Source organism: Salmo salar, chromosome ssa13 (assembly GCF_905237065.1).
Source record: "Salmo salar chromosome ssa13, Ssal_v3.1, whole genome shotgun sequence".
Taxonomy (NCBI): Eukaryota; Metazoa; Chordata; class Actinopteri; order Salmoniformes; family Salmonidae; genus Salmo; species Salmo salar.
The window spans coordinates 30329496-30351209 of record NC_059454.1 but is presented as its reverse complement, the minus strand read 5'-3'; the positions used below and the strand labels follow the sequence as shown (position 1 = coordinate 30351209).

The 21714-nt window shown below is 42.4% G+C and overlaps 1 protein-coding gene across 4 annotated transcripts in view; it reads right to left on the bottom strand.

The window, feature by feature from the left end:
• LOC106566874 (E3 ubiquitin-protein ligase MIB2) overlaps nucleotides 1–21714 on the bottom strand; it is a 74123-nt gene that overhangs the window by 22882 nt on the left and 29527 nt on the right. For 3 of the 4 annotated variants that reach the window (XM_014135383.2, XM_014135384.2, XM_045693128.1), the window contains exons 4-12: nucleotides 12005–12111; nucleotides 9702–9896; nucleotides 7880–8022; nucleotides 7411–7518; nucleotides 6604–6708; nucleotides 2245–2407; nucleotides 1218–1351; nucleotides 987–1135; nucleotides 117–273 (exon numbers count right to left, since the gene is read on the bottom strand). In XM_014135383.2, the coding sequence (XP_013990858.2) occupies nucleotides 117–273; nucleotides 987–1135; nucleotides 1218–1351; nucleotides 2245–2407; nucleotides 6604–6708; nucleotides 7411–7518; nucleotides 7880–8022; nucleotides 9702–9896; nucleotides 12005–12111 (1261 nt within the window). The remainder of the gene's footprint in view (nucleotides 1–116; nucleotides 274–986; nucleotides 1136–1217; nucleotides 1352–2244; nucleotides 2408–6603; nucleotides 6709–7410; nucleotides 7519–7879; nucleotides 8023–9701; nucleotides 9897–12004; nucleotides 12112–21714) is intronic. The other variant, XM_045693129.1, reaches the window with a different exon arrangement.

Sequence of the window (21714 nt, the reverse complement as noted above, 5' to 3'; positions counted from 1 at the left end):
TGTTTTGTATGTATGGGCAGTGAGCATGACAGGTGAAAGCATGAACAAAAGTAGTGAATTATATAGGGAAAAGGATGCCATTTCAGGCACAGGTAATCTTATTAGTCGGTACTGACCTGTAGGTTGATGTCGGCCAAGTGTTCTGACAGCACGCGCACCACGTCGGTGAAGCCCTTGTTGACGGCTATGTGCAGCGCTGTGCACATGGAGTTGTTCAGTAGGTTCACGTTGGCCCCTTTGCTCAGCAGCAGCCGCGCAATCTCCGCCTGGTTCCTGACAAACACACACACACACACACACACACACACACACACACACAAACAAACACACACACACACACACACACACACACACACACACACACACACACTTAGGCCTAAGCATAATAATATTTCATATCTAGTTAGCATATTAATTTCAATATGCATTACTCAATGCATTTTCATCTAATTGTTGTGTTTTTTATTTATTTACTCATTCTGATAATGAATTTCAGCTCTGGCAATATTTACCAATGAGTTCCACACCAATAAAGCCTCACTGGATTGGACTGAATTGAAAACGGAGAGCGAACCACTAAAACACGCAGGCCTGAATAACAAACCCTCTGCACGAGGCTCATAAAGGATCCATCCCAAAGCTGATGCTTGTTTACATGCCATGTAACCACTGAGAGACCCAAGGGATACTTGTAAATCCCATCGATGGCTCATTTTCTCATAGATGGAATCTAAAGCTGCCTATCTAATCCCTGTTCTCTGTCGTGTGGAGGATTAGGGACAAAAGTAATGCCTGTCTGTGTCTGTTTCTGTGTGTGTGTGTGGAGTGATTTTACTGAACCCAATGCACCCCAGCTGGAGAAATGGACAAGCCCAAATCCAATTAAATCCGGATAACCCCTCCCCATAACCTGTTTGCTCACAATGTGAATACAGGGTTTAGACGGCCACCTTCAGATGGCCTGTGTCTGTGTGTGCTCCTCTCACCCAAAGGCTGTGTAGTGCAGGGCGGTATCTCCGTCCTCATCCTTCACCTTGATGGAGCTGTTGGCCTGCAGCAGAGCCAGGACCACCTCCATGTGGCCCTGGTGGGCTGCCACCTGCAGCGCCGTCTTGCCCTGGTTCTTTATATCCACCTGGAGAGATGTATCACACACAATCACATTAAGAGATGTAACACACACACAGTCTGCGGTGGGAGGTGGGGAGTGAGCGCACCTTGTCAGGGTATTTCTGCACTAGCTCTCTGACTTTGTTGGCACTGCCATGCGCTGCCTCGATGACCAGCCGGCTGGGGTTGTCCTGCTCTGTAGACTGAGACAGCAGCTTTTCCAGGACTGAAATGACTGTGTCTGGAGATGAAAGAAAGAAAGAGAGAGAGAGAGAGAGAGAGAAGGAGAGAAGGTCAGGAATAGAGGCCAAAGAAAAAAGGGGCAGAGGGAGAGTGAAAAAAGACAATGTAGAGGAATGAAGAGCAAGGGAAGGAGAAAGAAGAGAGAGTGTGTGACATGTTAGTGATGGATTCGAGAGCGTAGGAAACAGTTTGTGCTACGTTGCCCTCCAGGCCCCTCTAAACCCAGAAAGCACATACATACACACAGAGTTACCAAGACGGTTTGTAAAGTCAAGTCAAAGTACAATCATTGGAATGAGTCAAAATGTCCTCGTGCACCCTAACCCAGCATTATGAGCCTCTCGTCCCCACTTTCTGTGCCATCATTATGAATATGACGGACACAGAAAGAGGGGGGATTGAGTCAGGGCACTCAAGACTGGTAGGAGAACCACACATTCCTATACACACATGAGGAGCAGTAGAGGCACATATGCTGTTGAGGCCTGTGGAGCTTCCCTCCAACATTTGTTTTATTTAAAAAAAAATATTTAACCTTTATTTAACTAGGAAAGTCAGTTAAGAACAAATTCTTATTTACAACATGCAGGGACATGATACGGAGAGAGAAACCAGACATTTCAGAGACATGCAAATTAAACCCGTTGGCCATGCATGCGGAGACAGTGACCAGGAGAAACAGCGTTATGATTGGCTGTCTATGCAACAGACAGCCACTGTCACAATCCTTGGCCAGTAGTACATGCATGGCTTGCAGCAAGAGTGCTGGAAGAAGAGGGAGGTGTGGAGAGGGGGAATAAGGGGAAGGAAGGACAAAAAGCAGAGGTCGCTGGATGACTGTTGGATAAGAGGCCCCCTTCCTCCTGTTTGCGAGGTCTAAGTAGTCCTTACTTCCGGATTCATTGGGGTTTTCAGCAGTCATGAGGTTGGCATCCATCTCCATGGTTTGGGCTGAGAGGCACGCCGGGTTAAAGGTCCACGTCTGGCCGCCGAAGGCCACGCGCAGGTCCCCATCTGCGTACACCTTCAGCACCTTGCCCATCTGCCCCAGGGCCTGATCGGAGGAGAAAGGAGGGGGTGTAAAAAACAGGAGGAGGAAGAAGGGTGGGAGGGCAGAGGAGAGAGAGGGAGATAAGGAAGGAGAGGGGGGAGAGTGAAAAGACAGTGGTATTGACAGTGTTAGGACACCAGATAGGTAAGCAGGCCTATGGATTCTTTCCCATTACACTTTTCTCACTTTGTTGCCTTTCCATCACGACCACTGATATGACAAGATTTTAGGTATAAACACTTATCACTGGCCAAGAATGAGAGGAGAAGGAGCGTTTCAAAGAACCTCCATCAAACTATGATTCATCTTGCCATCTCAAATGCACTCTTTTCAGTTACCCATGCCACTCAGGGAAATTCTCAGGGCTTTTATTTATAGGTAAATAATCATGATGCTTTGTTTTCGCAGAAGCCTTAAAGGCCCAGTGAAGTGAAAACTAGCTTTTCCTGTGTTTTATACTATATATTCCCACACTATGAGGTTGGAAAAATACTGTGAAATTGTGAAAATGATAATGCCCCTTTAGTGTAAGAGCTGTTTGAAAAGACCGGCTGAAATGTTAGCCTGTTTTGGTGGGAGATGAGATACACCAGGCGGTAAATTAGTTAATAGACTAAAGGCATCTGCATGCTTCCAGCCGAAACAGTTCGGTAGAGTTTGTGCATATATTATGATGACATTTTGTGACGTTTTTGTTCGTTTTGGACTTCGGTGAGGGTAATGACAATTTCTTTGTTGTCATTCAACAAGAGATGATTCGTTTTCATGCACATTTCTTCATAAAGAAATACTGCACCAAACATCTTTGATGTAAAATTGCTAAGATTGACTAAGATCTCTTCTGCAAAAACGTCAACATTTATGAGATTTCTTGAGTAATCTTAGATTAATTCTGACTATTTTGAGGAAGTGTATACTGGCTATGGCATCTCAAAATGGACAAACAGTAACTATTGCTGCTTTTTTCAAGTGAAGAGGTCTTTTAAGGGAGTATGCGAGCACACTCGTTCAGTTCGGCTAGCCGAGTTCGGCTAGGTACCTGCTTAACTGAAGCATGCTGATGTCTTAATAAGAAAGAGAGTTCGAAACCTCTCTGCCAATAACAGCTAGTTTTCAGTTTCCATCTCCCCACTCAGGCTACAGGAAGTTAGCGTCAGGCTACAGATACAGTGTGGGAAAAAAGTATTTGATCCCCTGCTGATTTTGTACGTTTGCCCATTGACAAAGAAATGATCAGTCTATAATTTTAATGGTAGGTTTATTTGAACAGTGAGAGACAGAATAACAACAAAAAAATCCTGAAAAACGCATGTCAAAAATGTTATAAATTGATTTGCATTTTAATGAGGGAAATAAGTATTTGACCCCCTCTCAATCAGAAAGATTTCTGGCTCCCAGGTGTCATTTATACAGGTAACGAGCTGAGATTAGGAGCACACTCTTAAAGGGAGTGCTCCTAATCTCAGTTTGTTACCTGTATAAAAGACACCTGTCCACAGAAGCAATCAATCAATCAGATTCCAAACTCTCCACCATGACCAAGACCAAAGAGCTCTCCAAGGATGTCAGGGACAAGATTGTAGACCTACACAAGGCTGGAATGGGCTACAAGACCATAGCCAAGCAGCTTGGTGAGAAGGTGACAACATTTGGTGCGATTATTCGCAAATGGAAGAAACACAAAATAACTGTCAATATCCCTCGGCCTGGGGCTCCATGCAAGATCTCACCTCGTGGAGTTGCAATGATCATGAGAACGGTGAGGAATCAGCACACAACTACACGGGAGGATCTTGTCAATGATCTCAAGGCAGCTGGGACCATAGTCACCAAGAAAACAATTGGTAACACACTACGCCGTGAAGGACTGAAATCCTGCAGCCCCCGCAAGGTCCCCCTGCTCAAGAATACATATACATGCCCATCTGAAGTTTGCCAATGAACATCTGAATGACTCAGATGACAACTGGTGAAAGTGTTGTGGTCAGATGAGACCAAAATGGAGCTCTTTGGCATCAACTCAACTCGCCGTGTTTGGAGGAGGAGGAATGCTGCCTATGACCCCAAGAACAACATCTCCACCGTCAAACATGGAGGTGGAAACATTATGCTTTGGGGGTGTTTTTCTGCTAAGGGGACAGGACAACTTCACCGCATCAAAGGGACGATGGACGGGGCCATGTACCGTCAAATCTTGGGTGAGAACCTCCTTCCCTCAGCCAGGGCATTGAAAATGGGTCGTGGATGGGTATTCCAGTGTCATGACGTTGGCCTGTGGGTAAGGTTTATGACCCCCCCATAAATACCTTTCTCCCTTCCCCTCTCTTTTTGACCCTACCGAAGGACTGCTGTCCTGAAGGACTGCTGTCCTGTTAAATATAGAGAGTCTGGGAACATCAAACAAATGGGGAAAGGAACCATATTTTGGTAATAAAACCAGTTGGAAATATGCTTTGGAACGTAATGAGTATGGATGTCAGTTCGGTTGTCATCTGAGACATTATGACTGATGACAGGACGACATAAACTGTACCTGGGAAAGTATACACCCTCTAGTTATCAGTCACATGGAATTGTTATGCAATTGAAATGTTTGATATTGAAATTGTTTGTTAGGAGATTAAATGTAATTTTAGCTTCCAAATGAGAGAATTGGGTTTTCATAAGGAAAGTGCCCTGCTTGATCAGTGGCCCACCCCTGTGAAGAGACAGGGGTTATAAACGATGAAACATATCCTTCCCCCTCTCCACTATCTAAGCCTTTGACGAAAAGATAACCACATGTTCCAGTACGTGAGGTCTGCAGCCTCTACGTTAGAAGGAAACACGTCAAGTACAGAACTAAGCCAACCTCGGCGTGAGCTTTGGTGGCGAATGGTATGAACTTTGAGCTTATTCACTACAGAAGTGATACTTCCTAGCCGTTGAGTTAGCAGCAGCCGCTGTAGACGTGGACTAGGAAAGGACGGACAACGGATCCAGTCTAACAAACAGACGAAGATACCACCACGTATCCAATTTACCACCAGAGACATTCTTCCGAGGACAGGAAGATCTGTTGGCCAACCCGGCCAACATCTACGACCAATCTACCGAAGCGCAGCTCAGAGTAAATATTTATTGCATTTTCCTTTTCCAAATGGGCGGTAATTTAGTAATGCATAAGATAATGTATTTACGATAGCATAGCTGCTGTTTCGTTGTTCCTAAGTCTTCCCGCTCTTTCATTCAAGCCCAACCCCCTTTCCTTTGTGTAACCAGCCATCATACAGGTTCCGTCCACCAGGGATGTTTTCTGTATGACATCATTTGTATCCTGTGTATTTGTAATTCTGTGTGATTAGTTTAGGTATTTAGTAAATAAATAATTAAACCCAATTTTGTATTGCTGATTCAACTTGTTAGCCAGGGTTCGTGAAGATAGCCAAGAATTTACAACTTTCATTATGAGACTGAAAATAAGATAAGGGTTAATATTGACTGCTATCGATGTAAAATTTTACTAAGTATTTTAAGAGTTTATTCGGAAGATAACGACTTTCTAGTTAATTACATTTACATGATTAGCTTAATCAGGTAATATTAATTACAGAGAAAGAATTTTATAGGTTAGCATGTCATATCACTTAATCCGGCATAGCCAAAGACACGACACCAGCATGACAATGACCCAAAACACACGGCCAAGGCAACAAAGGAGTGGCTCAAGAAGAAGCACATTAAGGTCCTGGAGTGGCCTAGCCAGTCTCCAGACCTTAATCCCATAGAAAATCTGTGGAGGGAGCTGAAGGTTCGAGTTGCCAAACGTCAGCCTCGAAACCTTAATGACTTGGAGAAGATCTGCAAAGAGGAGTGGGACAAAATCCCTCCTGAGATGTGTGCAAACCTGGTGGCCAACTACAAGAAACGTCAGACCTCTGTGATTGCCAACAAGGGTTTTGCCACCAAGTACTAAGTCATGTTTTGCAGAGGGGTCAAATACTTATTTCCCTCATTAAAATGCAAATAATTTTATAACATTTTTGACATGTGTTTTTCTGGATTGTTTTGTTGTTATTCTGTCTCTCACTGTTGAAATAAACCTACCATTAAAATGATAGACTGACCATTTCTTTGTAAGTGGGCAAATGTACAAAATCAGCAGGGGATCAAATACTTTTTCCCCCCACTGTAGTTAGCCTCAGCCTATGTCAACGTACTGGTGTCATGCTGTCTGTCCATTCTCCGTGGCCAGCCTGAAGCCTCTTTACACTGTCAATGTCTTCTAGTACTCGCACCAGCTCGCCCACACCAAACGTGTTGACCTACGGCAAGAAAGGGGAAGAAGACAGCGAATTGTTAGCGATGTGATGCTAATGCTAATCTGTCAGCATCCAGGACACCTACAGCACCCGATGTCAGAGGAAGGCCAAAAAGATCATCAAGGACATCAACCACCCGAGCCACGGCCTGTTCACCCCGCTGCCATCCAGAAGGTGAGGTCAGTTCAGGTGCATCAAAGCTGGGACTGAGAGACTGAAAAACAACTTCTAACTCAAGGCCATCAGACTGTTAAATAGCCATCACTAGCCGGCTACCACCCGGTTACTCAACCCTGCACCTTAGACATGGAATCACTGGCCACTTTAATAATGGAACACTAGTCACTTTAATAATGTTTACATACTGATTTACTCTTTTCATATGTACATAATGTATTCTATTTTTGTATTTTAGTCAATGCCCCTCGTCCTAATAGTCATAGTCATTGCTCGTCCTAATATTTATATATTTCTTAATTCGATACTTTTACTTTTAGATTTGCGTGTATTGTTGTAAATTGTTAGATACTACTGCACTGTTGGAGCTAGAAACACAAGCATTTCGCTACACCCATTATAACATCTGCTAAATATGTGTATGTGACCAATACAATTTGATTTGATTAGCATCACATCGCTAGCTAATGCCAGTATAAGACCATGCTGTGAGCCTGTATTCATTTCTCACTGGTAGAACTAGAGTACCTTGGTCAGGGCACCTGGGTGGAAAGTCCAGCGGATGTTGTTGCTGTACTGGACTCTGACATCTCCCCGGTCAGTGATTCTGTGTACCGTCCCGATTTTGCAGATGTACTGTAAACACACAAATCAGATTTGATTTGCAGTCGCCGATTGTGGCCGGCCTTGGCATTGTCATTTCGCTGGCTCAATTGATTTGAAAGTAATACGTGCTTGTTGATTTTGTTTTATTGCACACCAGAGACCATTCACGCCGGCAACGTTACATAAACCTGGGTTCAAAGGTTCAAAATGGGGATACGGTACTCAGAATTTGAACCAGTACTTGCCTAACATAGCACATGCAGTGACAACGTGGCATACACTTCAAAGTAGTTCTACGACTGGAGAAAGCTTGGAATGAGGTAAGACTCTTTTGATAAGATTATGTCAGAGAAATTCCACCAATTGACTTGGAGAGAGTTTAGTTTAGTACCTCTGCCATTTTGGGGTTCCACCCTCCGTGGCCCTCTTGCATCTGTCTGAGGATGTCTATTTCCAGGAGACACTTCACCTTGTCCCCCTGGTTGAAGGTGTGGCCTTCTGCACTCTCCTGCCTCTGCAGTTCTGCATGCTCACCTGTGTACACACAAACCATAGATAAAAACACACACACACACGTGACAACATACTCTACTGCAGGGCTTTCATATTGATCTGTAGGATACATACACTACCGGTCAAAAGTTTTAGAACACCTACTCATTCAAGAGTTTTTCTTTATTTTTACTATATTCTACATTGTAGAATAATAGTGAAGACATCAAAACTATGAAATAACACACATGGAATCATGTAGTAACCAAAAAAAGTATTAAACAAATCAAAATATATTTTAGATTTTAGATTCTTCAAATAGCTACTCTTTTCCTTGATGACAGCTTTGCACACTTTTGGCATTCTCTCAATCAGCTTCACCTGGAATAGTTTTCCAACAGTCTTGAAGGAGTTGCCACATATGCTGAGTACTTGCTGGCTGCTTTTCCTTCACTCTGCAGTCCGACTCATCCCAACCATCTCAATTTGGTTGAGGTCGGGATTGTGGAGGCCAGGTCATCTGATGCAGCACTCCATGACTCTCCTTCTTGGTAAAATAGCCCTTACACAGCCTGGGGGTGTGTTGGGTCATTGTCCTGTTGAAAAACAAGTGATAATCCCACTAAGCCCAAACCAGATGGGATGGCGTATCACTGCGCCTTGAATTCTAAATAAATCACTGACAGTGTCACCAGCAAGGCACCCCCACACCATAACACCTCCTCCTCCATGCTTTACGGTGGGAAATACACATGCGGAGATCATCCGTTCACCCACACCGCGTCTCACAAAGACAGGGCGGTTGTAACCAAAAATCTTGTGTTTCTTGGCCCAAGCAAGTCTCTTCTTCTCATTGGTGTCATTTAGTAGTGGTTTCTTTGCAACAATTTGACCATGAAGGCCTGATTCACACGGCCTCTTCTGAACATTTGGTGTTGAGATGTGTCTGTTACTTGAACTCTGTGAAGCATTTATTTTTGCTCCAATTTCTGAGGCTGGTAACTCTAATGAACTTATAGTCTGGAGCAGAGGTAACTCTGGGTCTTCCATCCCTGTGGCGGTCCTCATGAGAGCCAGTTTCATCATAGCACTTGATGGTTTTTGCGACTGCACTTGAATAAATGTTCAAAGTTCTAGAAATGTTCCGTATTCACTGACCTTCATGTCTTAAAGTAATGATGGACTGTCGTTTCTCTTTGCTTATTTGAGCTGTTCTTGCCATAATATGGACTTGGTCTTTTCAGATAGGGCTATCTTCTGTATAACCCCCCTACCTTGTCACAACAGATTGTCTGACTGTCTCAAACACATTAAGAATGAAATAGATTTTAAAAATGTACTTTTAAGAAGGCACACCTGTTAATTGAAATGCATTCCAGATGACTACCTCATGAAGCTGGTTGAGAGAATGCAAAGAGTGTGCAAAGCTGTCATCAAGGCAAAGGGTGGCTATTTAAAGAATCTCAAATATAAAATACATTTTCATTTGTTTAACACTTTTTTGGTTACTACATGATTCCATATGTGTTATTTCCCAGTTTTGATGTCTTCACTATTTTTCTATAATGTAGAAAATTTGTAAAAAATAAAGAAAAACCCTTGAATGAGTAGGTGTTCTAAAACTTTTGTTCGGTAGTGTATACAATTTGATGAATTACGAAAACAAGCATGCTTCTTTAACAACAGGCAGAAACTTAAAGTCTATCCCCCTTGGTTCATACCAAGCTTTGGTAGGTGGTCTTTGTAGTAGAAGCCTCCCTGGACGTCCGACACGTATTTGAGGTCTACCTTGCCCTTGTGACCCAATCGGTAGACGTTGGTGGTGCCATTGGACCAGGTGACACTAGCCACACTGCGACCAGACTCTGTGTCCCAGCCACGGATGTCCACCACCTTTCCAACCTTACCCTCTCCTCCTGCACACGCACACGCGGTGTAGGAGTATGAGAGAAGTGAAAAACCGAAGAGAGCAAGTAAAATAGGCTTATTGGGGAAAAATTAAGAATAATGAGAAGATAGTTAGGGTGAATATATCAAGCACAATGGAAACAATTATATTTTGTGTAGTTTGATTACGTGCATAGGTAGGACATTACCCCTTCAAAGACACAATAGGTATGTTCGTAAATGCATTTTGGAGTGCCAGACTGTGATCAGAGTGCGCTTTGGGTGTTTGTAAATTCAGAGCGTTGTCAGACTGTCCGTAAGTAAATTCAGAGTGTTTCGCTCTCTGAGCGTTCAGAGCGCACACTGGACACTCCGGCAGAGGGGTAGGGTTGATCCGAGCGTTTTGACCTCAACAGCAGTAAAGCACCCAAGCTAACTGGCTAGCTTGCTAACTAGTTCCAGACACAAATGAGAGAACACCTCACTCTGACCATTTTACTGGTCCTAGCAGAGCTGGTTAGGCTGTTTTCATGTTATCCAGAGGGTTGGTGACTGTAACTGTGCTGAAGGCAACAATTGAGTTATATTTTTGGCTGACATTTACTGACACCAGTCATATTCAATGGGTGTTGCGAGTTCATAAATTAATCAGTTATTCTGCGCTCACTGACAAGAGTGCTCTGAAATCAGAGTAGATAGCCAGGATGAATTTACAAACACACCCAATGTTAAAACAGGAGATGGTGCCCATCAGTGTTTCACATCCACATGTTCAATCTTATTGTGGGAACACACTGCACAAAGACCATACTCTGGTACAGGAATCTTGTCAATTATAGACTTGGCTAATTCAACATCACATACTGAAAGTAAGAAACAACAAGTAGGATCATGACTCCAATCTGTGCTCTGGATGCTGAAAAGGTTTTCAAAGACCAATCTAAATGGATAATCCAAACAAGGTTTCTCCAATCATCCCTTTGACTCTGGTTAGAAGTGAGAGATCAAACAAAGAAGAACACAAAACAAAGCAAACTGAGAGGCTGGGGCTAGCACCCCTCACATTCTCAACTACTGTACCGGACACAAGATGCAATACAATAAAATACATTGATTTACTACCACGACGATACGCATCTACTTTATTACATACTGACTTGCTTCAAGGTAAAATGTCATCAAATACTACATTCAGTTTCCACCACAAACATAGAGAACCTGACATTGTATAGCCTAGTTTATGCAGGTTAACAGTTACATCAAGGATTATAATGTAATCAAGGATTACACAGCCTGCCAGGTAACTTCAGTTCAGGACAGGACTCAGGTAAGGGACAGCCTCTCCTCTAAGCATACCCAGAATGTCCCTATGCACTTACCGCATGCTGCTTAAAGATTGATGATGACTGACTTAGACCCCAGTGGTTCACTTTCAAAGACACCATAGGACATTTTGACTCATTCGCCAGTGCTTTAGCACAGAGAGGACCCAATGCCATTCCCGGTTCTGACCCCACATGAGGTAATACAAAGAGCTAATGACAGATTTCTCCAGCCTTAGAGGCAATGATATTCAAGGGTTTTGAAATTGAAAGGAACAATTATCAAACTTTCCACAGACTGCAAAGAGTTAATTTAGTACTTGTATGGAAAATCTGTTTCTTTCCTAATAATTTGCCATTGAGAGACAAATTCTCTTGACTCTAAATGTTATGCGAACCCACAGAAACCCAACAGCACAGTAGCCACAAAGGCCATGTCCCAAAATTAACTAAATAACCCCAAAGACAATTTTTTTCCTCCCCGGAGTTGCAGCACATTCTATAATTAGAATTCATGTGACTTCTTGGTATATTCAACTACACTAGAGGGGAAACGGTACGAAAGGAAAAATAAACCTGATCGTTAAGAAACAACTGTTAAACAGACTCAATGAGACACTTTTGGGTTGGGAAAGAATCTTGAAGCACAAACACACCAGTTCACACTGTCACTTTGCAGGGTAATTAGAGAACATTAGAGTATAATGGAATGAGGTTAAGGGGTCATGGTGAAACAGTTGAAACAACAACATTGCCACACTGGTAAACAAGAGGCCCTGGTCACTATGGATGGATTTCTCCGCTCACTCCCTCACCGTCTTGGTTTCCCCAGTCCCAGTCAGGTCCGCGTACCACTTTCACCCCTTGAAAGATTCCTTTGAGGATGATCCGTGGGAGATTCTGCCTCGGGGCCAAGCACACTCTGTGAAAGGCAAAAAGTACAAACCACATTCTCAATGAAACACTATGGCAAGAAGATAGCATTATGACTTGTGATACAACATCATGGAGTGTATCCAGAATGTTCTGTCCAAATGACATTGTACAGTTTCAGAAACATAACCACTGACTGACAGAAGCTTGTTCGAAATGCTTCTCTTATCGGCCTCCAGAAAAACCGAAGCTAAAACCCTTTAAAACGTATAGCTATCGCGAATAAGTAAGCCAACCGTCTGGCCTACATTATAGTCCAACTAAGTGGCACAGGCAAACAGCCCAGATATAACAGCTCTCTGGCTTAGAGACACGCTATGTCACAGACACTAGCCTGAAAGTCAGAGAGGGTTATAAGATACAGCAATGTTGGGGCTATGTTACTGAGACACAGTCAGAAGACACTTGAATCAGTAAGGGTGGTGGGGAGACAAAGGGGAGTCTATTCTGTGGTGGATGCTTGCCAAGGGGAGATGGCATACATGCGCTCGATTGCTCATCCAAATTAAGGAGAGGTCTTTGTTTTTGATGGGTCGTTCAGCATCGCTGAGGGCTGAGAGGTGTCCTAAACTGAAAACACATGCTGCAAAACCCTTAAATTACTCAACAGGGGACATCAATGTCATCACAACCACAAGACCAAGCAGAATATGGCTGCCAAAAACCCAGACCTGTTTAACAGGTTCAAGCAGGCAGTTATATCAAATTCCTCAGAAATCAGAAAGGGGGAGGGGTCTAGGAGGAGCCGTACCTTATGGTAAAGATTTGGTCAGATCTCAAAGGGGCAAATTAACTGCCTATTCCCATACTTTCTCTGCGAGGTCAGCATTGAGGTTTCATTCTGCCATGCAGCTTGGGGAAAGACTGGATACTTGACTTGAATTTCTCTCAATCCACTATAATCAAAGTAAAACAATCCTCCCGTGGGTGTTCTTCCTCTGGGATGAAGAGAGGCTTTGCTACACCTACGCGTCACTCTCCCTTCGGCTGCGAGTGGTGTCCAATGCAAACGTGGGGGAAAAAAACGAAGCTAGCCCTGGTTATCTTCCGAACTAATCAGGTCAGATTGTGAGGCACGTTGGCCTTAGAAGAAGAAGCCGGTGGCACCTTTGCTTCTTGGAGGCTGACTGTAGACTGACAGTAAATCCTGGTGTGGGCTGTGTGGCCACGGACAATGGGGGGGTGAGGTGGCATGTGTCTAAAATCAGAGATTTGAGGACTAATCCCTAGACAGAAGCGCAATCAGGAAGCACAATGTCAGACAGCACAGCTAAGATAGTGCATGTTACAAAAATACATCCGCGTCACCACGGAGATAACATATGGCCCTTATTAAGCTTTCTGTGCCAAATGGTCCTGTGAGCATACATACGGGTGTACATATATACAGTTGAAGTCTGAAGTTTACATACACTTAGGTTGGAGTTATTAAAACTCGTTTTTCAACCACTCCACAAATTTCTAGTTTTGGCAATCTACTTTGTGCATTACACAAGTAATTTTTCTAACCATTGTTAACAAACAGATTATTTCACTTATATTCACTGTATCACAATTCCAGTGGGTCAGAAGTTTACATACACTAAGTTGACTTTGCCTTTAAACAGCTTGGAAAATTCCAGAAAATTATGTCATGGCTTTAGAAGCTTCTGATAGGCTAATTGACATAATTTGAGTCAATTGGAGGTGTACCTGTGGATGTATTTCAAGGCCTACCTTCAAACTCAGTGTCTCTTTGCTTGACATTATGGGAAAATGACAAAAATCAGCAAAGACCTCAGAAAAACAATTGCAGACCTCCACAAGTCTGGTTCATCTTTGGGAGTAATTTCCAAACGCCTGAATGTACCACGTTCATCTGTACAAACAATAGTACGCAAGTATAAACACCATGGGACCACGCAGCCGTCATACTGCTCAGGAAGGAGATGCATTCTGTCTCCTAGAGATGAACGTACTTTGGTGCAAGAAGTGCAAATCAATCCCAGAACAACACCAAAAGGACCTTGTGAAGATGCTGGAGGAAACAAGTACAAAAGTATCTATATCCACAGTAAAACGAGTCCTATATCGACATAACCTGAAAGGACGCTCAGCAAGAAAGAAGCCACTGCTCCAAAACCGCCATAAAATGCCAGACTACGGTTTGCAACTTCACATGGGGACAAAGATTGTATTTTTTGGACAAATGTCCTCTGGTCTGATGAAACAAAAATAGAACTGTTTGACCATAATGACCATCGTTATGTTTGGAGGAAAAAGGGGGAGGCTTGCAAGTCGAAGAACACCATTCCAATCATGAAGCACGGGAGTGGCAGCATCATGTTGTGGGGGTGCTTTGCTGCAGGAGGGACTGGTACACTTCACAAAATAAATGGCATCATGAGGGAGGAAAATTATGTGGATATATTGAAGCAACATCTCAAGATATCAGTCAGGAAGTTAAAGCTTGGTTGCAAATGGGTCTTCCAAATGGACAATGACCCCAAGCATACTTCCAAAGTTGTGGCAAAATGGCTTAAGGACTACAAAGTCAAGGTATTTGAGTGGCCATCACAAAGCCCTGACCCCTCAATCATATAGGAAATTTGTGGGCAGAACTGAAAAAGCGTGTGCGAGCAAGGAGGCCTTCAAACCTGACTCAGTTACACCAGCTCTGTCAGGGGGAATGGGCCAAAATTCACCCAACTTATTGTGGGAGCTTGTGAAAGGCTACCCAAAATGTTTGACCGAAGTTAAACAATTTAAAGGCAATTCTACCAAATACTAATTGAGTGTATGTAAACTTCTGACCCACTGGGAATGTGATGAAAGAAATAAAAGCCTAAATAAAATCACTACTATTATTCTGACGTTTCACATTCTTAAAATAAAGTGTTGATCCTAACTGAACTAAGTCAGGGAATTTTTACTAGGATTAAATGTCAGGAATTGTGAAAAACTGAGTTTAAATGTATTTGGCTAAGGTGTATGTAAACTTCCAACTTCAACTATAGGCCTTTGCTGCAGACACTGCGTTTACTGTGTACGGCCACAGGCGGTGAGAGGGTTGGTACGCAACATGATTTTCAGAGAATTCCATGGAAAGATGATGATGCGGTGGGGATAAGACCTGAATAAAACAATGCTGGCTTATACAGCAGGATTTCCTGAGTTGGTAGATTGGTAGATTAGGGTGGAGGTTGTTAATGGGCTGCTTTCAACAATAGATGTTAGCCAGATTAAAAACACCACTTTAAGGAATTTATGGGTCCAGATACCATTGGGCAAAATATGTAATCCTGCCTGACCAACGGTCTCTCTGAGATAGAGGATGTGAGATACAGACTGAGATAGAGGATGTGGTGAGCTGAAACATGACCAGTAGGAGGTAGAGAGATGCTGAATTGCCAGATATGCAGGATAAGGATTAAACTGAGCCTACTTGACAGGGCCTCTGCATCTGTGTGTGTGTGTGTGTGTGTGTGTGTGTGTGTGTGTGTGTGTGTGTGTGTGTGTGTGTGTGTGTGTGTGTGTGTGTGAGAGAGAGAGAGTATGTGTGTGTGCCGGAGACGATTAGCCAACCGCAAAGTTGTTGTTGCGTTTCCACCCCCCCCCTCAGTAAACATATGGACACCCATATGCTGCACAGGGCACCGTCAACACGCCATAACCTACACACACACGTCAAGACGATACACACCACTTACCATGAACAACGGTGACCAAACATGTCATTGTGAACACTTGGTTATTATACACACATGTGACAAAACACTCTACAAAACACATACACTACATTATTAGAGTGTATCCAGATGACCCAGCCTCTATCCAGATGATCACAGACTGGGCACACACATGGTAATGAACATCCTGTATTAAGGAAAATCACAGAACATCCACTGGCACCTCACTTCCAAATCTGTATTCACACTCAGCCACTATTAATTACCTCACAACACACTTCAATGAGGAAGGTGAGACTTGTGAGGGAAAAAAACATGTATTTTCAGGATCTATTAGATATTAGGTACCTATATAATTATCTGTAGCTTCATAATAGGATCTTAGTATTGGAACTTAGTGATCGTAAAGAGCTCTCTGCTTAAAGGAATAAAGAAGGCATATTGCTGTGCACATATGGAGGGTTGAAACTACAAGATAGTTTCACCACTTCCCCCGCCTCAGGGATGGTTCCTCTCTTCCACGTTCACTCACCGCAGCTGGTCTGGGCGTGTAGTTAAGGACATGGGATAGAGATAAACTTGAGGAACAGAATAGACCTGTATTGTTTCCAATCATCGTTGCTTCTGAGTAACTTGGTCACAAGGCATAAGACAAAGAAGAAACCACAGTAGCTTATGATGCCCCGATCTGCTGGGGAGGGGTGGAACCAACCATGACTAAGCAGTTTTGGGGTTTCTATATAAACCTCTTGCATCTTCTGTATTATTGGGCTCCCAATGATCACCTACGGGTGGTCGTTGACCAGCTCCATTATTGCAATAATTAAATCGGTATTATAGGTTGATTGTTTGAAGAAATTGAAAGTCTTTTCTCTTGCTTGATTAGAATTTACATGACATTTTGCTAACATGCTAATCCCATTATTAAGTGGGTTAATTACAATACAACAAAACTCTGGCACTGCAGGTCCTGTACTACTCAATAAGAACCCTCCGAACCCATGGCAGTGTGTGCCTAACAGTGGCTCTCTCTCTGCTTTAAACCCTCAGCTGAGCCACCTGCTCGGCTACTCTCTCCGTCTCCGACATTAAATTAATCCCATTAGCTGTGCTGCTGAGCCCAGATCCAATCCCTCTATCACAATTGATGAGCAAAATAAAGCAGGGCCTCCCTCATCATAGAAGCCAGCCAACTTCTCGGCTCCCCCAATATCAATTTGGGACAGATTGAATGCCTGCATTTTCTTAAGACGGACCAGGTCTTATGAGATGCGAGACAGACTGTAGCGCTTTGGATGACATCACTGAGGACTCTCTCACTAACTAACTCACTCACACACACACACACACACTTCAGAAAGTATTCATACCCCTTGACTTATTCCACATTTGAATGTGTTTCAGCCTGAATTCAAAATGGATTCTACCTACATGTACATATTACCTCGACACCAATGCCCCCGCACATTGACTCTGTACGGGTACCCCCTGTATATAGCCCCGCTATTGTGATTTACTGCTACTCTTTAATTATTTGTTATTCTTATCTCTTACTTTTTTTCTGTATATTCTTAAAACTGTATTGTTGGTTAAGGGCTTGTAAGTAAGCATTTCATTGTTGTACAAATTGTATTTGTCACATGTAACAAATACAATTTGACTTTAGTTGATTAAATACTCCATAATGAACAAGGGAAAACATGTTTTTTGAAATCTTGGCAAATTTATTGAAAATGAAATACAGAAATATCTAAGTTACCTAAGTATTCACACCCCTGAGTCAATACTTTGTAGAATCACCTTTGGCAGCGATTACAGCTGTGAGTCTTTCTGGTTAAATCTCTAAGAGCTTTCCACACCTGGATTGTGCAACATTTGCCCATTTATCTTTTCAAAATTCTTCAAGCTCTGTCAAATTGGTTGTTGATCATTGCTAGACAACCATTAACAGGTCTTGCTATAGATGTTCAAGTAGATTTAAATCAAAACTGTAAGGCCACTCAGGAACATTCACTGTATACTCACTGGTCTTTGTGGTTGAATCAGTGTTTGAAATTCACTGCTCGACTGAGGGACCTTACAGATAATTGTATGTGTGGGGTACAGAGATGAAGTAATCATTCAAAAATCATGTTAAACACTATTATTGCACACAGAGTGAGTCCATGCAACTTATTATGTGATTATCATGCAACTTATTATGTTATTATTGTTAAGCAAACTTTTACTCCTGAACTTATTTAGGCTTGCCATAACAAAGGGGTTGAATACTTATTGACTCAAGACATTTCAGCTTTTAATTAATTTGTAAAAACAATTTAAAACATAAGTCCACTTTGACATTATGGGTTATTACGTGTAGGCCAGTGACAAGAAATCTCAATTTAATCAATTTTAAATTCAGGCTGTAACACAACAACATGTGGAAAAAGTTAAGGGTGTGAGTACTTTCTGAAGGCTCTGTATAGAGGGGCTCTGTTGTGTTTTGCCCCATGCACAACAAGCATGAAGAAGAACGAGGGGTTGCGGGCGTGACTTTCATATGATGTTTTTCCCCTTTGCTTTAGAGCTGGGTCTTGGAGCAGCAACAGTCAGTGTTCTGTTGAATTTATCTTCACTGTGTGTAATGAATGACATCACAAATACATCTAAACCAGAACTGTGATCAAATGGTTGGATATAAACTTTGACTAATTTATTCACCATTTCCCTACCTTGATCTACTCCTGTATCTCCTAGAATAAGGCTGTAACGTAAAAAAAATGTGGAAAAAGTGAAGGGGTCTGAATACTTTCCGAATGCACTGCATTTGCAAACTTGCACAACTTACAATATGTTACGAATTTACAAAACGTATGATATGTTACGAATTCCAATTTGTTGTGGCTAACGTTAGCTATGTGGCTAGGTTGCTAACGTTAACTAGCTGGCTAACGTTAGCTAGGGGTTAGGAGTTAGGTTAAAGTTAGGGGAAGGGTTAGCTAAAATTGTTGCTATACGTTCGCATTATACATACACCCCGACAAACCACCCTCCTTTTGTTTTTGCCTTAATTAACCTTCGGTCTTTTATAACCATACCAAACGTGACATATCATACTAACTTGAGTGTCCCGGATTTACTATGAGACCAGGCTGATCAATAAACTGTTGAATTCATAATGAAACCTTATACGGATACGCTTTTTGCAACGAACGAGTGCAATGTTTCGTAATCTTGTACGGTAAATATGGAATGTTGTGTGTGTAAGTATGTCTAAAATGCTAATGATGTGATCTAATGAAGTATGGATGAGTTTTGGTATGATGAGGTGTAGAAATATAAATGACTGGCTATATTTCGTGCATATGGCATATTTGGTCAAAGGAGAACTGAAACCGACTCAGCCTCCTGCTTGACACCAATCTAGCGAATTCAAAACAACGCCAATGGGATTCATAGTTCAAATAAACTAATTACGATTCAGTGGGTTTCTCTAAAGACGTCTGCTCTACCACATGAGCTGTGTGACTACAAAAGGCATAAGTGTCTGAATTAGGCTAAGTAGCGAGGCCTAAACAGAACTGAGAAAGACCATCAATGGCTCTTTGTATCATCCATTTCTTCTAATCTGTTACCAAGAAGTAAAACTGTCCACGTGAGATTAGTTTCTCCAAATCCTCAGTGGTAATGGCGGGAAAACATTATTCATCTAAATAAACAGATTCATCTAAATGAATGTTCTGTCGGGATGAGGGTTGCGTAAGAGCCCGTCTGTTCACTCAATGGTTTTCCTCGTCACGTCTGCACTCCATTCATCACGTTACTGTATGTCCTCTCTAGCCAAGGCCAGAGAAGTCTAAAGGGTCCATCACATCACTGCAGGGCAACTGACTTTAGCTGAGTCACATTCTTTCATTCCACTTAAGACTAAATACTCCATTACTTAAAGATGTCTCAGAGAGATGGCTCTGAGATTCATAATGTGTTAGTATTGGGGTGACAGAGATCCCTCCAAAGAACCACTTCATATTCAAACCATTCCCTCTGTTTTTTGTGAGTGCAGATCAATTCCTGCATGGACCGCACGCACTAAACGTGTGTTGACCATCAGCCATTTTGGGTCAAATCCCCCCATTTCAAAACCTCCATTATCATTCATGCACAGGACTCAACTACTGCGATATCTAATCCTGCATTTGCCTTTACGTGTCTTAAGTTAATGTGTGTGTGTGGGAGTAATTTCATCAATAGTGAACTAACTAAATAATAGGCTTTTATTTCCCTCACCACAAAGTGGCAGTGTGGTGGTCTGTGTGTTTACTACTATCCCATCACCACACCCACCATATGTATCAATCTTCTTACTTGTAATAAGCAGAGGATATATATTTGAAAAAGGTAGAGATTTGCAGTCTCATCAGGTAGCTAGCGTAAGTCCTACTCTGGGGTTGAGTAGTTTGTAAACAACCTGCAAATAACAAGACCAATAAGACGATTAGATCTTAGTGGTCTTATGGGAAACACTGCTGTCCGCTAGTGTTTTCAAAGGACAGAAATAAAACATTTGGCCTTGTGTTACCTCTCTGGACAGCTTTCCGGCCCTCAAGTCCAGACTTAACTACTTTGTTTCAAATAAAGAGTTAAGTATAAATCCGACCTTATAACTTTTTCACTCCAGACTTAGCCCATCTCTTTATGTGATAACGCAAGGTAATTACCTTTAAGTTTAAATCAAACAACCTTGAACATTTTAAAAACCAAACAACCTTAATCAAATCACATTTACCACAATAGGAGAAATGAGTAAATGGCAAGCATCCCGTCACTGAATCTACAAAATGAATCTTTACTCATTCAAGTGAGTGGGATGAATCCCTGCCTTCCACTAAGAAAGCACTGGCCACTGTTCTTGGCCTGAAGTCTCCAGGAACAGCAGAGCCATCCATCCTGAGGAATGTCTGAAGGGCTCTCTTCTAATGAAGGACGTTGCTGAGCCAAACAGCATACATGCCCAATGTTTAATCAATACCGTAGAGAAACTGAGGTGGGAGTCGAAGTGAGAGGGGAAGGAGTCTCTGTCAGACTGTATTGTACTGCAGTAGTTCCCAAAATTGTTTGGTTATTGTACCACCAACTGAATTTTGCTCTGCCCCCAGAAGTACCCCCTCATGTGCATTTTACCAGTAGGCCGATGGTCTCATGAGTCTTCTCAAGTACCCCCTGTGGATAGGTCAAGTACACCCAGAGGTCCTAGTACCCCTGGTTGGGAACCACTGCTGTACTGTACACAGGGTTCTACACTAACCTTTTACACTGGTGGCACCAACTATTTTTGCCATCTTTTAAATTAGCATGCCCTTGTGTTCTTACATTGATTTTGATATATTTACTATGACAGCAAAGAAAAGAGACTGTTAAAATAAAGTGCAAAATGTATTTATTGCCGATTTCAAAGTGCCATGTGTTCTTTCCTGCGAAATCCTGCAGAGGGCAGAATTGGAAAACGATACTTGATACCAAAACGATAACACAAAAAATATATATATATTTCCCCCAGTTTTTACAGGTTTTCGCTCTCAAAATGGGATGTTCGAAGTCCATAACAATGCTTTAACCATATTCTTTGTTGTTTTGTAGTTACCCTTTAATTCAGGTGTGCACCAGCCAGACAGTTGTGTTTGGCCAGCAGTGTTTCTGTAGCACACTTGTGATGGAATTTTCAAAAGAAAATGGTCACTGGATTGACGCAAATAATTATGATTATGCCAGGTAGACATAGGCTATTTTGTAGTTACCTTTTAATTGCCTTTCAATCTGCCTGAAAACTGTTATCATTAGCATCGCTAACAGCTACACAAAGTGGTAGCCATATAGGCCCTACGCGCACTGCACACATCAGGGCTCGACATTCAGGTAAATTTGCCAGTGTCACACCGGGCCAG